A 17,746-nucleotide genomic window follows, 5' to 3' on the forward strand; every position below is an offset into this window, starting at 1 on the left:
GGTTAATTCGGGAGAAGGCTAAACAAATACTAAATATTTTACAATTAAATTCTGAACAAGAAAAGAAAAGTTAAACACAACTTTAAAAAGAGCGCCCTTTAACACCAGTGTGACCATGTCTGTAAGAGATTAATCGATAGAAACATTTATATCGAATATATGCAGTGAACACACTCTCCACTAGGTGGCGCCACGTGCCTCCGTTAATGTTTCTGTAATGTTAACATAAATTGATATTTTCAATTACACTTGGAAAAATAATCACCACCAAAATAGAGATTTAGAGTTTTTACCACATTCCCAGAACACAATTCAGACGCCTGCATACGTTTTCTTTTCCATTTATTAATTTGCTTTTGTAAACTAATTGGCCAAGGCACACAGAGTTTGTTTGTATTTCCTTCAATTAGCTCGATCTCACATTTAAAATAGGCTCCATCCACGAATATTCAGATGGACTATATATAAGTCATAATAAAAACACACGCACATACAAACTGAAGCTAATTAAAGAGAAAAACAAATCGTTTCCCGTTAAGCATTTTCCAACGAACCTACGACAAACAAAAAAACCAATGTACTGTACTCTCGCTTAGTGTTAGGAATTAAACTAGATTACGGTTAGCGGTCTATAAACTAAAAAACATCTTAGGGCGCTACACAACTCTAGCATAGATTACAATTAACGTGTTCTTTACAATATTACATTAAGAAGATTACAATTTTCTCGTACTGTTTCTGTTTTTTTTTTCTTTCTTTTCCGTTTGCTATCAGAGAATAAGTGTTGAATTTCCCCCGCGTTTTCCTCGTGGGGCTAAACAATTTCATTTGGCATTCAACAAGTTGGTCTAACATTGCTAGCTTTTCACATAGGCTACGTCTAAGTTTGTTCTTTTGGATGGGATGAGGAGGGAGGGAGGGGGGGCACACTCAGTTGAAGAGCAGTGATAGACGAATTGGATAGCAGGACACTAATTACACATACATGGGTCCTGTTCTCCCAGTTTAGATTTAGATTAGGCTTATAAGACCCGCTTATATCGCTGCCGTGCGACTTTTGGTCTCCGTTCGTTCTCCATCGCACACCTCGCAATCTCAATTCTGAATGGGAAGTAAATGGGATGGCCGGATGCAACCAGCCTGCTGAGTTCGAATCCGGCCACCGATCGGAGGTGGAGAAAGGAGAGGAGTGAAGTGGTTGGGTAAATTCGCGTCTCGTTTAGTTTAAGGCGTTTTGTTTTGCTTTGCTTTGAGCACCAGAAAGGTTCGATTTCCAGTTGGTCCCTTTTGAATTCTAACAATTTAAAAATATATATTTGTTGTGGAGTAGTAGTGCACAAGGATATACTATGTTCAGTTAAAGGTCGAAGGTCCTGACTCGCTCCTCTCGTTTCATCTCTACTCGGCTCCGTTTTATATTTATTCAGTTCATGCCCTACGGCATATATATATATATATATATCAAATATATGTATATTATTTGTATGTATATACGTAGCTCCCGCCTCTACTGTCTCCTATAATTTATATAATGTATATAGATAGTTTCATTCTATAGCCACGCTTCCTTTACAATGCAAGCCCACTCAATGGTTTCTATCCCCTTTTTGTGACTATTTGACTAACAATGATTCGGGGGCGGGGTGTTGGTGTTGGGCACATGGAGAGCATCCATTTCAGACGTAAACCGGCGCCTGATCGTCCGTCATATCCGGCGGCTGCTTGTCGTCGAAGAAGCGACGGAAGGTAAATTCGAAAAAGCCGTGGAAGGTGCGGTCGTTCTGGTCGACATCATCGCCGCTGCTCATGGTGGAGTCATTCGAGCGCAGCTTCTCCGGATCCACGGGATCAAAGTTGGATGTGTCCGTCGGGTGCTTGATTTCCGGTATATAGGGCGCCTTCTGCTTCCGCATGTCCGCAAAGTCGATGCCCTTGAAGAAGTCGTGGCTCTTGACCTCGTCCACGCTCTTGCCCAGCCGCTTGTCAGCCGACGCACAGAGCCTCCTTATCAAGTCCGTAGCCTCGCGGGATAACTCGGCCTGCGGCGGAATATGCAGGGTTTTCTCCCAGTTGATGACCTGTAAATGAAGCAAGTCATTGTTGTAATGCACTTGGCTTTATAAGGAATCCAAAGAGCGAACCTTTTGTTGCGTTTCCAGCGGACTGTTGGCCAGAAAGGGCGGCTGACCCACCAGCATCTCATAGAGGATGACGCCCACGCTCCAGTAGTCGCACAGCTGCGTGTACCCACTTCTCTCCAGCACCTCGGGAGCTATGTAGTTCGGGGTGCCCACCAGCGAGTGGGCCAGGACTCTTTGGTGATCGCGCATCCGTCGCCTGCGAGTTCGGCATACTTTTATTAACGGCCGATCCTATTAATTAAGTGTACGAAACTCACCTCTCCAGCACGGTGGGCTTCGGTCCGTTCTCGGAGTATTCCTCCCAGGGCTCCATCGAGTCCTGGCGCGAGTGATTGCCTATCAGAGTAGGAATGATATTATTAAAGCTGTTAAACACTACGTTAGCTGGGGTTCCATCTCACCGTTCTCCTGGTAGTACTTCGAGTTGTGCGTCCATCGGAATCCCGTGCACAGGCCAAAGTCGGTGAGCTTTATGTGTCCGTCCCTATCGATGAGTATGTTGTCAGGCTTGATGTCTCTGTGGATGAATCCATAACAATATGTAAATGTGACTGTGATAACTGAAGCAACTGCTAATTACCTGTGAATGAAGCCCATTTTGTGAACGCTGTCCACGGCGCAGGTGACCTCGGCGATGTAGAATCTGGCCAGTTCCTCCTCGAAAATGCCCAGTTTGATGAGCAGCGACATCAGATCACCACCTGTCGACAATCCACAATGACATTTGCACTCCGATACACATCGTTGGACTGCTTAAGTTTCCACTCACCTGGTATGTAGTCCATCACAAAGTACAGATTATCCTTGTCCTGGAAGCTGTAGTACAACTTCACCACCCAGTTATTGTCGGCTTCCGCGAGGATATCCCTCTCGGCCTTCACGTGTGCCACCTGATTCCGCTTGAGAACGTCCGCTTTCCGCAGGGTTTTCATCGCATACAAATGGTTCGAGGTATCGATTTTGCTCACCAGCGTTACCTCGCCAAATGCACCCACTCCAATGGGCTTCAGTTTGACGAACATGCTCTTGTCCATCTTGGCGCGCTTCAATCGAATGTAGTTGCTCTCCTTTTGGTTCAGCATTTTCCTCATCTCGATTTGGGTCTGATCGGGCAGTCCCACTTTGTGCATCTCCTTCTCCAGCTGATTCTTGCGATACGTGCGCTGGCGATACGACTTGATCACGTTCTCTATGTGCTGCTCCATGAAGAACTTGAAGGCTTGCGGCGAGTACTGCCTGATGCGGAACTCCTTGCGCTCCTCCTCCTTCTCCTTGGAGATCTTCTTGCGCTCCGGGATGGGCGAGGCGTGCTTGATCTTCTTGCAGCTGGTCGACGAGGAGGCGGTGGTGCCGGTGGATCCGTTGCTGCCGCCCGAGCTATTCGCGCCCGTGTTGGAGGAGTTGTTATTGTATTTGGCAGGCGGAATGGGTGGTGTCGTCGCCAGGTTGCTGTTGCTTATCTGTATGTTGTTGTTGTTGCAGCTCGGCGGTTTGATCTCGCTGTTGTTGTTGTTGTTGCTCTGATAGGGCGGCGGCGGAAGCATCTGCCGGCCAGGATTTCCGTTGGCCAGCTTCTGCTGATCCCGTTCCCGCTCCCGTTGATCCCGCTCCCGTTGATCCCGCTCCCTCTGAGCCTGTGCCTGGAGCACCCTCAAGGCCTGCAGTTGCTGTTGCTGCTGCTGCTGCTGCTGTTGCACCTGCTGCTGCTGGACCTGTTGTTGCTGCTGCTGCTGCTGTTGCTGCTGCTGCACCACCGTGGCCGCCTTGGCCTGCATGCTCTTGGCATAGGACGGTGGCTCCAGGCAATTGGGCTTGCTATTCAGACCCACCAAGGGCGGTGTGGTGGGCGTTGGTGGTTTGGATTGCTGGTGCTGATGCTGCTGCTGGTGGGCCGCCGCTGCTGCCTGTTGCTGCTGCTGCACCACTGCCGCGGACTTCTGAGGGTAAGAGGGTGGAGCGGCCAGCACGTGGACTGGTGAATTGCTGGCCGAGGCACTCGATGGCGATTGGGGCGCCACTGCTGTTTGCAGCACGGGCTTTTGGACCTGCGTGCTCTTCACACTCTGCATGATGATCGGCTGCTGACTCCTGGCCTGGTAGACTCGTGGTTGTGGCTTCGCCAGCGGCGCCGGCGGCAGGGACACAGTTATGGGGCTCGGCGAGCCCGCCGAGGTGGCCGAGTATATCCCACTGCTCGGGGATTTCCTGTAGTCCGATTGTTGGGATTGTGTGGGCGACTGCCGCGACTGCATGGAGGCCGTGTAACTGGGTGGTGGCGGCGGCGGTGCTGCTCCTCCGGCTCCGCCTTGAATTAGGTAGGGCGGCGGTGGCTCCACAACTGCTCCACTGCCTCCGCCTGGGTATAGGTTCAGGGACTTCAGCTGCTGCGTCAACTGCTGCTGCGGGTTCTTCAGCCCGTTCTGGGTTATTACAGGTGAGTTGCCCCGCTGAGTGGGTGGCGCTATCGCCGGCGGGCGGTTGTTCAGGGCCGGTGATCGCCGCTTCACGTACGCCTGGCTAGTGGGCGGCACTGGCGGTGGGGGCGTGGCCGCGCTGCAGGCGGTGGGATTGCGTGGCGGCGGCGCCGGTGGAGCCACCTCACTGAAACCGCTTGGCGACGGAGAAAATCCACCATTTCCACCTGGATTACCCACCGTCCTCGAGCTCGGCTGGTGGGTGTGGTGCGAATGGGGGCTGTCCGATCGGGAGCTACCGGCTCCGGAGTCCAGAGCCGGACTGCAGCGCAGGTAGTGACTGCTCGCCGTGTCCCGTTCGATGCTCGGCTTCCGGATCAGTTTGTTTGGCATTAGGGCCGTCATCATCTTTGGCACACGTCCGTTCGCCACACCCACCACTCCAACGCCCACACCGGATACGGATATGGAGCCGGCTCCGGGCTGACCTACAATGGCGGGCGGCGGCGGTATGACCACGTCCGGAGCAGGAGAGGCGGAGGGTGGCGGCTCCATCGGCTGCTTGGCGTGGTGATAGTCAGGAGTAAGTGCATCGTTGCGTCCGTTGGTCGCCGTGTATCGCAGAGGTGTGTAATTCTGGAAGAGATGGGTTCAAGGGATTAGTTAAATCATATTAGTTAGATCATATTTGTACGCCAGTTCATAAGTATAGAACTATAAGCACCCAATCCCCTATTTAAATCTACTTTCCACTACGTCCCTGTGTGATCGACATTCCTGCACTGAAAGAAATACCCCACATTCTTTTGAAGTAAATCGTTTCTATCAAAAACCAAACAAAAGGCGTGCATGCTGAAAACAAAAACAAAGAGCAACAAAAGCGAATCGAAGGCTAAAACAAAAGACCCAAGAAACGAGGCGACCAAAGCAACGAAATAAAATTCTTGCCGTCGTCGTTAAATTCCTAAAAGTCAGGCGCAGGCCATGAGAGCGAGCGAGACGGAGCAAACGGATGGGCGGGGGAGAATGAGGAGCAGGAAGAAGAGAGGGAGAGAGAAGGGGAAGAAGAGCCGGCTGCCAGATGCGCTCCAAAACGCAAGAACAAATACACTTGCAGCGAAGGTTGCCCTTGCCTCCATCTCGCTTGCACTCGCTTGTTGGTCCTGCACTGCTCCTTGTGCCTCTCGTTCGCTCCTCGTCAGCTACCCGTTTTACGCGTTCTTTTGATACCTCTCCTCCTTCGTCGACCCTCCTTACCACCCGCCGATCATCTCTTGCCCTTTTGTGACTGATCCTCGATTTTATGACTTTGGATGCCCCCCCCCTCTCTGACTATCTCTTCCTTCTAGAGATGACACCGTGATGGGAATTCGTATGCGATACTTCAAATTATTCAGGATTTTGTTCAATTTCAATTTAATTTATGCGTGCTAAGTTAAAAAAAAGCAGTAAATAACTCAACAATCTGTAAGTCATTTAATACTATGATGCAATTAAAATTATTTATTATATTCACGCTTAAAAAGATTACAAATCGTTTAAAGTGAATGAATGTAGACCGGTTTGTCAAGGGATTACGCATTTTATTTAATAAATGAACCTTTCAGTATAACGCTTAAAGTAATAATTGAGGATTATAGGTATTAAAAACAAGATTTTTGGAAGAAGTTATGCATAAATTGATTAAAGTCGTTGTGGGTTATAATCTTTGAACTTTGAATGATGCCAAAGTGGCCTCTTTCTTTGAGGAATGATTGTGGGGAATTTCACCCACTCTACATGTCGCGATTTTAATGGGCATCAAATTAAATCCAAGGACGCGAGCCAAGCGAAACCCGACAAAGACCCCCAGCAGACTGTGCGTCGCTCTTTGAGGGGGTCTCTTAGCCCACGCATCCCGGTGCCACCCCCCTTTTGCCTATCACTCTTACATGAAAGCCAATTTACGGCAAATTAGCGAAAGCCAATGGGCTCACTAAATCAGCAAGTGCAACAAGAAGACCGCGAAGAAAGTGTCGCCCACGCAAATTGGCATTGCTACATTTGCTACATTTTCAAATAAAATAAATTGGATTTACGGCGGACTTAAGGGAGACCGCAACACGAACCGTAGAATTGCCGAAACACTTTCGCTAATCCACTTAAGCTCCTCTGCTCTGCGGTCTCCAATGCACTTTGCACAGCGATTAGACTGTGGCAAGGTCAAAGGAATTTGGGGATTACTTAAGAATATACAAAAGTATGCATTATACCAGAATGTGAATGGTAAAAAGTAAGTCAACATCTTTCCAATATAGCTTATATTTAAATTACGTAACCAGAAGTGCAGGTCGGGGTCACCTTTTTGCAACCACGCAGCCTTGAACATGGCATACTATGTAACTGAGATATAATAACCAACAGAATACATCAAAATTCGAAATTCTTGGCAGCTCTATAATAGTTGTGTAAAATGTGGTTACAGGGAAGACCAGCTACGAGGATCGCATTAGTTTAGATTAGATTGGCAAATGCAAGTGCTTCCATTCCAATTCGAACTAAAGTCTCTGGCTACCCTGGGTTGTTTTAGGGAAGAAATCATTCGTATCGCACCGATAGATTCCGTAGAATCACTACTATATGGATATGGCCAAACATTCTTCTGTTTGTGTTTGTACTTTGGGGGCTGTGCGTGTGTCTGTTGTCTTTTGTTATTATTAGAGGCAACACACATTCTTTTTCGGCGATCGCAGCTTCTGATATATAGGGATATGGCTGTACTATGTGCGATATATATTTAGGTGAAAATTCCTGAGAAAAATCGCTGAAGCACGGAGCAGAGCGCGAGAATAAAGAAAATCGAGCGAAAGCGACCCACCGACAGGTTCAACAAATTTTTCGCACGAAAATCGCGCAAATTAGTTGAAAATTGCACCCCAAGGAATTCCATTTCGCTCGAAATGAAATGTGTCCCCCATAAAATGTTCACAGACAGCGAAACACAGTGGCAACGAAAAGTGTTCCGATACCCGGGGATACCAAAAAAGTGTTCCCTTAAAGAAACTATCTGCAATCTATAGGTGCACCATTGTGTACAGTAGTGCACTAATAGGTAGATAGGTAGGCATACTTTTGGCATCCACTGTGCCCACACTTATTATAAATAGCTGGGTTCGCACCAAATCTATATGGGGATTACATGTGTAGCACCAAATATGTCAGAGATCTTGAGGATAGGATATACCCGATTGGATTGGTAAGAGTTTGGGACCTCCGCTTCCAGCAGTCGACTGCTTCGTTTTGTTTACTAATTTATTTATGGATTATTTTAATTTTTATTGTAATGGCATTTGGCTCACTGCTGAATGCGTTGGCGTCGCGTCTACTCGGCGGCTTGTTTATTCGCTCGGCGTTCGGTTTTTTATTTATTATCGACGTTTGTTATTTTAATTAATTTCTCTGCATACTTGCGGCCCAACCATTTTCGATATGGATATTTATAGCAGAAGCTGAATGAGTTTCAAGGCGTTGTTCGCTGGTAGCTAACCGGCTAAAACGCCGCCAAAAAGAGAAGTCATACGCCGAAGAATGGACTATAAGATACCCATTACGATAATAGTTTTAGTGGCGCTAAAAGCAAAGACAGAATCAAAGTAAAACGATAGATATAAGAACAGATAAAAATAAATAATAATAAAAGATAAAAGTATGTGTGTGACTACATTTAAAGGGGTATCAAATAGTTCATCAGCCTGCCCCATTGGCAATCGTTTGTGTGGGCGTGCTAAAAGTGTTGATCGGGTCGTGCATAAATTTCATGTTTATTTATCGTCTATCGTTTATCGCCGCGACATGGACTGCCCACATATGGAGGAAAACCCGCTCGGATAGAGTATTCCGAACATATGAGCCATATATGAGCAGATTATGGGTTTCTGGTATTTAGCGCTCAGCATGACCAATTAGCCGGGCCATTGTGCTTGGCCATTCGGGGAGGCGTAGGCCGAAAAGCCGGGCGAAAGTTGGCCAAAACCGAAGCCGCCGAACCCAAGAGCCACCACCATCGTCCAAAGAGCAATGCCAATGGCACCGCAATTGCAGCACTAAATTGGCCTGTCCCAACTGGCCGCAGTCATAACAATTAGCCAGCTCCTCGCAGGCATATGTTTTATGGCCAAAACCTGAGCACGCCCATCGCCTGGATTAAGAGAAAACTCCGCCTCCCTGCTTCCACGGAGCCTCTGGAATTTCGTTCGCTCGCCTGATCCTCGAGAGCGAATCCAAAGAGCCGGGAACATAATTTACAGGCGCAGCAAACAGTAGCTGGCAAGTGGAGGTCGTAAAACTTTAAATTGATGACCCGTCAGATAATATTTAAGAATTTTTATGTCCTCAACCCGCGACTCCTTTCTGCGCAGCCATTTCGCATTTCTTAAAGCCCGTTTCGGAACTTTGGGCATTGCAGCGATTGAAATCTTTAATAGTGGCTTAAAGGAAATGCTGACAGCGGAGCACTCATCGAAATGGGTTAGTCATCCAAACCGCCGGCTATGGGAGTCGTGAATTATTGAAAAGACACTCACTCTCTTAAAAAACATATGAATAACCATAAACAAGTCATTTCCTAGATAGTTACAGTCTCTTCAAAAAGAGTAGCATTATACATACGTTGGAAATCAGTATAGGCAATAAAGATTCAGGACACTCTATTAACTGAGAATCCTTGCAAGAAATGAAGCATTTGGGATCGAGGAGAAGATATCCAGTTAAGAGGCATAATTGCAGACTTTATTGCTGAAACCTTCAACCGACCATTAGTCATTCGGGCGCTGCTGTGCAATCTTTTGGGGAATTTTGGGCATTCATTGAAATCAATAGCAACCCACTCATCAATTGGCTTGGAATATATCTACATATATACACATATTCCGATCGGATCGTTTGAGTTCACAGTGTGACGTCAATGCCAAGAATCCAGGGCGATCGCGTGCACGCACACTTCAAAGCTCTGAAGATCGTCTCGTGTGTGTGTGATCTCGATTCCGTTCTTTCTACACGGAAAAAAGAAAATTCATTTTGCAATGGCAGTAGCTCGACTCTTGTCCCTCTGCCGCTGGTCACCCATCCCACCCACTCAGAAGGCAGAAGGTCAATTGCACTTCGGCTGGCAGTTTATTAATTTGGCTTATTCATATATACATATAGCTCGTCTAGCTATTTGATTTTCAGCCAGGCTAATGGCCAACTCCCGTGGCTGAGTTTCCCACAGCTGACTGACCAACAACCAACCAGCCACCCACCACCCAGTCCGCCCACCTGATGACCTTGTGCAAACTCGCGCGCGCAGGTGAAAAGTCTGCGGCTCGTGCCAGTTTCTAAAATTAAATCTTACGTTAGTGTTGGCAGAAGAGAATTTCGGTTGTAGATCCCAGGCACACTTAATTGATTTAACTATATAATAATTTAACTGTATAAAAGCTATAAAATGAAGTATCCACACGTTTCCACGTCTCGCAACGAAAAGCACCCACTCTTTTCGAAAGATATATGTATATTGTTCCTTTGTGGCTGGCATTTATCTGGTTGTTAGTTAGTTTTAATAGTTGTCTTCTTTGCCTGCCTTGTGTCGTCTTGTGGTTGTCGCATCATTTGTCGACCGACCATAAAAACCGTGATAAGCGTTTAATGGCATAACTTCCACGCGAGAGCCAAGACGATCCTAAGTAGCATGGAGCCGGACTAAGCCGAGATCTACCATGATGAGCTCTGAGTGGCACGAAGCTAAACGGTTATTTAAATTCCTTAAGCCTGTTCTGCAGCTCGAATCGAGCATTCGGGTGAGTCAAATGTGGAGATACTTTTGGAAAACGACTAAAAATCGAATCTATGCTATGCTTCAATTTGAATTAAGTCTCAAGAACTTGTGAATAAACTGATAGTTCGCATATCTAGTTTTGGTTTATCAACTGCTGTTGTGTTAACTGAATGGAAGATCTGTATTCAACCCATTCATCATTTGATAAGATCTACAATCTGATTCGCATAACATACTAGCAAATGCATGCAAATTTATGCCACACTGATTGTAGTGAATCTTTTGCAGTTTGCTAAAGAATTTGCGGTGATAAGAGGTACTGATTAAACCAGGAAGAAACAACCCCACATACATATATATCAAGCTATGTTACACAATATATATATTTACCTGATTATTCCTATGGTTATTTTGTACTTCAAATCGGGTTAGGTCCTGCTTGATGCTCTCGAGGGCTTCCGCCGTGTATTTATCATTGGGGCGACCGCCCCTTTTTTCGCCCGCTGGATGCATGATGCTGCTGCTTCGCCCTGTGGCATTTAGCACTCATATCACAGAAATGCTCCGCACACTAACACTCGCACAGCACAGCACAGCACACACACACACACACGCACACACACTGGGGCACATCGGCGGCCGGGAATTTGATTTGGCTCTGCCTCTCTACGATTATTATTATTTTTATTATTATTTAATTGGTTGTTTTGTATGAAATAGATGCTTTACTTGTTTGTCTGGCGATGCCGACACCACCTTTTTGCCTTTGAATATCTATATCTGTGGCGAGACTACAACGAACTAAGGCGCGGGTTTTAGGATGCTTTATTATCTCGATCTTGATATTGTTGCTCTCAATAAAGATAATTGTGTTTGCACTGCTCTTTCTCGCGGTGTAGGCTTCTGCTTTGTTTGTCGTCGGATTATTTATCACTCGCGCCGGGAATTCTTCCACTCGCATTCGCATTCGCATTCACATTCACATTTGCATTATAAGAGAAACCCCCCTCCCTTTCGCCTATCCAGCATTCATTTGGCATGTAAATACTGCTCCCCGCATTTCATTTGTATTTGTATTTGTTGTTCTTCCGATTTTATTCCTCTGCTTTATCAGAGATTCTGCGCCAGCCGCAGACACACAATTCAAATTCAAAAATAGTTGGCAGATCCGAATAAAAGTCGCAGGCGATGAATGAATTCCATTTGAATATCTGAATACCAAAATATTAGTTGATTTTAATTTGATTTGAGCCGATTCTCGACCACTCGGAATCTTAATTGATCCTACACACGAATCGATGGCGGCCAACTTGGAGCTGAAAATAGACGAAAGACGGGGGAGTCGGGTGAGAAAATTGATCAAACGAAAATTGTCACACGCTCAACGTTAAATACAAAATGCTAAATGCCAAATGCCAAATGCCACATGATGGAATCAAGCTTTTCAGTCGCCTCCAAAGTGACAAATTCATTGGGTTCACACAAACTGAACTTGATTACAGTGGTTCCGAGAAACCATTAAGAGAAAATGATAAATATAATATATTATATATCTCTGTTTAATAGCATTATTTATATGGAATTCCATAGTGGATCTTTCAGAAACATTAGCTACCTCGCCGCTCAAAAATCTATCCAAATTTGCAGCACTATGTTGTCCAGTTGATGGGTTTGTCGGCCCATTCGAGTGCCAGCGACGTGAGTCACCGCCGATCGTGGGTCTTAAAGAGCTGCCGGAAAATCCACACTCATTGTTCGTAATGACCATCGCGACTCGTGGAGGAAGTGCTTTCTTTTGCATGCCTTTTGCCAGTGATTTTGGGGCCCAAACTGCCACCAAGTTGCAGCAGATCGGGGGCAAAATGCAATGCGAAAAGGTGGGGGTGCACATAAATTATGCTCTTATGTCATGTTTCGAATTCTGGGGAAATGTAAACGAAACAAAAATCCCCCGGCAACGCAAAAACAAACCCAATTTTATGACGAACCATTAAGTTCACACTATATGCGTGTATCCATATGTGTGTGTGTGTGGGGGGGGAGGTGGAGCTCGAGGGGAGCGGAGGGAGTGGCGTGCGCACCTGACTATGAAATAGCCATCGACAGATAGATGTGTAAACAAACACGGAATTTCGCCGAATTTGTGCCAAGTGCAAATGAGGAAGGGAAACGCAGCGGTTGATCGAAGTGCATGATACCCTGCAGGAGGGAATACTATCCAACTATACAGATTCGATTGCATTCTAATGAATTTGTTCTATTCCATTTTGTATTGTCGGTTGTATCTCGAATATTTGTTGGCCTAGAACAGCAGTGCCCCCATATTGATGGCTTCATAAAGTTGGCGCACCGAACAGTTGACATGCCTTGCAGCACACTCGTGTCCACAAATATGTGTACATACATATATCCGGAGATAATGAGCCATGGACATCTGCCGACATCCAAAAACACTAATGACTCGGTGCCTTGATCCGCAAACAGCGTTTTGATTGCCCTGTAAATTCAGTCGAACATAAAAAGCTGGGAGCCACGAAATGGCAAGGCGAAACATGAGTTTTAATTATTCTGTTGACAAAATTGTATTGTTGTTTTGCTTCTTTACTTTAATTCCGCTCTATTAGCTTTTGCCAAGGAATGCGAATTTGGCCGGGGTTGAGCACACAAGCCATAGATGATAACAAGTCGCCGGAGCATATGGATCCCGGGTGGGTAAACATCTCGGCCCCACGCGCCAAATCCGAGTGTCAACAGAGATCGGCCCTGGCGGACTATATAACTATGGTGGCTATATGTTTGTATATATGTAGATATGTTTTGGTGCCAAGTTGGGAAACATTCGCATTCCACGCATACCGCTCAGTATTTTTGCGCAAATAGACGGCCGGATTGTGTGCTCGTAGTATCCAATAACTAATTAACAATCCAAACATCCAATTCACTTGCAATCCACGCCAGTCTGCCCCCCCTTCCCCTCTCCACACCCTCCTCCAACGCACTCTGCTGAAATATTTTGATTTAGATGCGTTATTAAGCGGCTACGCCATGGGAATCTTTAATTGTTTAATTGCGTCCAAAGTTGTGCCTCCACATGAAAGGGCGAGTGCCGCTTCGTATCTAAAGCGATATCTAAATGGCTTTTATTTCCTATTTTCGCTTAGGCAGAATTTCACATTTAGCATTAATTGAGATAGTTGATGGCTCGTTAGTTTTACACATTTTCCAAATCTCTGGAACTCATATTTACCCCTTTTTTTCGAGCTGTGTAACGCTTTTCTGGAGCAATAGACTCTAATCACTTTCGCAAACTAGGACTGCATATTTACGTTGTTCAGATTGCGTTTACTTTGACACCTGTAAGGTGTTTAATCACCTGAGAACTACACTGTGTACACAGATTTACTAAAAGCTGCATGTATCTTTGGGATTAACTTAATTGCCATTTTGTAACCACATTTTGACTTGGGTTTACTTTTTCAGAAACTACAAAGTCTCACTTGGTTTTTCTTACGTGTTTTTCACACTGAAAATAGACTGTTGTTTATACTAATTTGTTTAGAAATGTGATTTTGACCCATAATCTACCTTCAACTTTGATAACTTATCACCCGATAGATTACGAAAGCGTAGTAATGAACCACAGATCCCGAAATCCCAAGGGAATTACGGGCCTCCAAATGAGAGCGAGCGAGAGCGAGAGAGGGAGTGAAAGAGGAAGAGAGAGAATCACGCTGCAGGGGGCAAACACTCACACACGCACACACAGGCAGGCGAAGAAGTGTGCGACGCGTCAGGGCAGAAGATAAAAATAGTATTAGTTGCTGATTATTATTGCAAAAATGCGCATTCCACAGCCTGCTGAGAAGAAGATCAGAGGCGGAAAAGGGGAGGCAGCAGGCGGAAAAAAGGGGGCGGGTCGGCGGCTGCTGCTGGGTCGCCTTTGCTCTTGCTCTCTTTCTCCCGCTCGCTCTCCATCTCTCTGTTTTCGTTTCGTTTTCCCTTTTTTCATACACTCTCTCACACAAACACACACACACACTCTCTGGAGGTGGTCGGCAAAAAGGGGGCGGGGATCGAAGCAAGCAAGAAAAACGAGCTAAATTGCATTTTCGTCGTCAACATCGCTCGACTTGCATTGCAACGAAACAGGGGCGCAGAAGGGGTGCGGAAAATTCCAGGGGGTTGGGGATTTTCATTGGGATTAGCCCAAGATCAGCGAACACCCTCACAAGCTTAGGATATACGGTCTTTGGGAAAATAGCCTAAAATTCTTCAATGTGACTTAGGAACTAGGATGCTCAGTATCCGTTAACTTTATTTGTATCAAAAATCATTTCATTGAAAAGAGTTTAATCGTTTAAAGATTACACTGGAATCCATATAGCACTATGCTCCATTGCGTTCTACACTTTCTGCGGGGTATCCCTATGGTCGTCACAATCCCCGCGCCAAACTTCCTCTTCCTTTTCTTGTTTTATCGTTCATTTACTTTTAAAAGCGAGCAACAACAGCAAAAACAGCCCACTGTATTGGTATTTATTGCCCTGCTCTCTGCTCGTTGGCTATATGCGCGCGCGTGTGTGTGTGTGTCTCTGTGTGCTCTGTGGAATGCACACGATCGACGCCAATGGAGCCTCACCTGTTCCAGCAGCAACAACAACTATCACAACTACAACAACAGCTACAACAAAGGCAGCAACAAACAACAACACACTCACATAATCCACTGCGAATTGCATGCTGGAATGTGAATGGAATCCCAGCGATTTTCCAGCGTCGCTGACGATGACGCCGCTGTTTGCTGGTTTTAAGCAAAAACAACAATCGCAACATCGCCAACAAGCACAAAAACAACAATAGTAGCAGTAGTAGTAGTAGTAATAGTAGTAGTCCGTCCCACTAGTGACTGCAACAACAAAGTTTTGCACATTTCGGAGTCGTTTTTTTGGACTTTAGCTTCGATTTCAGTTGCAAGTTTTGTGGGCTTGTTTATATCATAGCTGTGTACCATAATATTTGGAAATCCGATAGAGAATCGATGGTTTACTTCCATTCTATACAAAATAGTGTATGTAGAACTGAAGTCTGCTTTTGATGGCAAGTATAAAACCATTCAATAAAGTTGCTGCTAGTTTTAGCTACTAAAGAGTATTCAAACTACAGATAGCTGTGTCACACACATTCTGCATCTCATTGCAATTAAGTTTATGAATTTTCGGCTGGCTGCCTCCACAAAGGATGAGGTCTCGATGTCCCGCCCCTTCGTTTCTTGCTTTGTGCTTCGTGTTTCGTGCTTTTGCTTTTTCGCGAGCACAAACGGGCCGCCTGAGAAATTATTGTCGCACTGACATTGAAGTGGCGGCGCTGCCTCTAATTACAAATTACAATGGGCCGCAGTTACTTGTGCCACATTTCGCATTTGCATCTTGCGTCTGTGCATTTACTGTTCTGCTCCCGCGGATTTTCCCCATTCCGTTGATTGTGTACTCTAGTCACATGCAAATCGGAGGCAGCTGCTGCCCACGGTTGCATCAACACCGCGCATACTGTCACAAAGTTGATCTCTGCTATGACTACAGTGGCTTCTGCCTATGTGGGTTAATGAAGAATATGCTCTTCCATTTCATATCCATATGTGGGGGTTATTGTTACATATCAAAGTAGCATTTTGTGATTATTAGATATTTGTGTATGACTCATTCTTTTTGCTTAAGTCCATCAAATATGAAAATTAAATTTGTTTCTAACTGGAATATTTTCATAGTTTCAAATTGCAATGATTCAAAAGTTTCCTTTATAGTAAATATCACAATTCTACAATAGTCCTCGCAGTTTCTTTTAGTAGATCTTCACTGTATTCAAATCTTGCTCCGTTTTCGCCATGTTTTCCTTGTATTCCCGCAATTACCACTATTATTATTGTTATTGCTGTTACTCTAATTGTACTACTCTCAGTTTTCGTTGTTTAATGTCTTGTTGATTTCTCGAATTTGTAATTCTTTCGACACACGAATATCGCAGCCAATTAAGCGCTGTTTCAGTTGGAAAATGGTAAGAGGAAACGGGAAAACCGAGAAAAGTGCGTGCATACATTGACCTTGCCTAATGTCGTTGGCATTCGAAATTACACTGGAATAAAGTTAAAAATTCTACGAGATTGATAGTTTTCCATGGACACCAGTACCCTCCGCCAGAAAGAGAGGGAAGACAGAAGAATTTAATCCGATTTGTGTAGCAACCTCTCGCTCGCTCTCTTTGTCTCCTCCGTTCTCCCCCACACACACACACTCGCACGCAGCCGTACTGATTTATTCCACGAGAGAGCGAGAGCGAAATATGTAAATACAGCCTGTTGCATTTGTGTGTGTGCTTCGCATTTCGTTTTCAGGCACTTTTCCGCACATTTTTGATTGCTTTTCGTGCGTTTTCCGTGCAGTTTTCCTTGCTTTTCCACACAGGCAATTGGAAATGCACACCAACACACACATGGGGCGCACACCAGCGCAGCCACACACGCACTGGCTTACACACACACACACTCGCACACATTCAACAGATATTGCATTTTCTTTTTGGACTGGAAGATACGCAAATTCCAGCTGCAAACGTTGCATTTTCACCAGGCATTTTCCGCAATTACCTTCTTCGCGTTTTCCACGTTTTCCACGCAATTTCCTCGCTTTTCGCCTCTTTGTTCTCGCCTTTTTCGCGTTTCCCACACACGGCACTTATTGCTTTTCCTCTTTTTCTCCGTTTTTCCTTGCCTTTTGACGACAATTCGCTGATATTTGCCGACGTATTTTCACTTGATTCACTCGCGTTCGCAACCCATCACTTTTCGCGTGCATTCAATCGCATTTTTCAGGCATTTCCGATGCGCGTTTGGCTTAAATTTAGTAAAATTAATTCGTGGTTTTGTTGCTGCCGTCGTGCTAGATATGTTCACATATCGATAGACCGATATCGATAGACAGAGATCTAGGGAGGAGCAGCTGTACTTGGTCTGGCAACCACATCAGGTATCGATAGGATTTGACCGTGGTATATAAACATCGATATTATACTGAAAACAAATATAAAAATATTTCAGTGATCAGTTTATATAAATTTATGTAATACGACAGAATATAGAGAGCAAGTAAATGTTATCGGTTTTAACTTAAAGAACAAGACTTGTTAGAATTGTTAATGAGGTTTCAAACCATTTCTGTGTAGCACGTAGCATAGACGCAATCCTTTTCTCATATAAATAAAATCAACTGATTTCAAAGTCTTAATATTTTAAAATATAATGCAGAACATTGTTTTGAGTAAGAATGAAAATATTAACTTCCTGTGAAAAACAGAAGTTTTAAATGCATCAAATTAGTCGCCTAACTGCAAGTCAAACCAAATTA

At 45.0% G+C, this 17,746-nt stretch overlaps 1 protein-coding gene and 1 non-coding gene across 2 annotated transcripts; both read right to left on the reverse strand.

The window, feature by feature from the left end:
* Positions 1–326: 326 nt before the first annotated feature.
* Positions 327–17,321, reverse strand: wts (warts). Its single transcript, NM_170524.2, has 8 exons — positions 16,990–17,321; positions 10,740–11,665; positions 2,911–5,191; positions 2,722–2,842; positions 2,543–2,658; positions 2,399–2,477; positions 2,142–2,337; positions 327–2,078 (listed from the first exon to the last, which is right to left on the reverse strand). The coding sequence occupies exons 2-8, from the start codon at positions 10,860–10,862 to the stop codon at positions 1,677–1,679; spliced, it is 3,318 nt and encodes a 1,105-aa protein (NP_733403.1). The 5' UTR covers positions 10,863–11,665; positions 16,990–17,321; the 3' UTR covers positions 327–1,676.
* On the reverse strand, positions 2,338–2,398 carry mir-1013 (mir-1013 stem loop). The gene has a single exon (NR_048516.1). It is a non-coding gene; the product is annotated as a mir-1013 precursor RNA (primary transcript).
* Positions 17,322–17,746: the final 425 nt, after the last annotated feature.

Source organism: Drosophila melanogaster, chromosome 3R, assembly GCF_000001215.4.
Source record: "Drosophila melanogaster chromosome 3R".
NCBI classification, from domain to species: Eukaryota; Metazoa; Arthropoda; class Insecta; order Diptera; family Drosophilidae; genus Drosophila; species Drosophila melanogaster.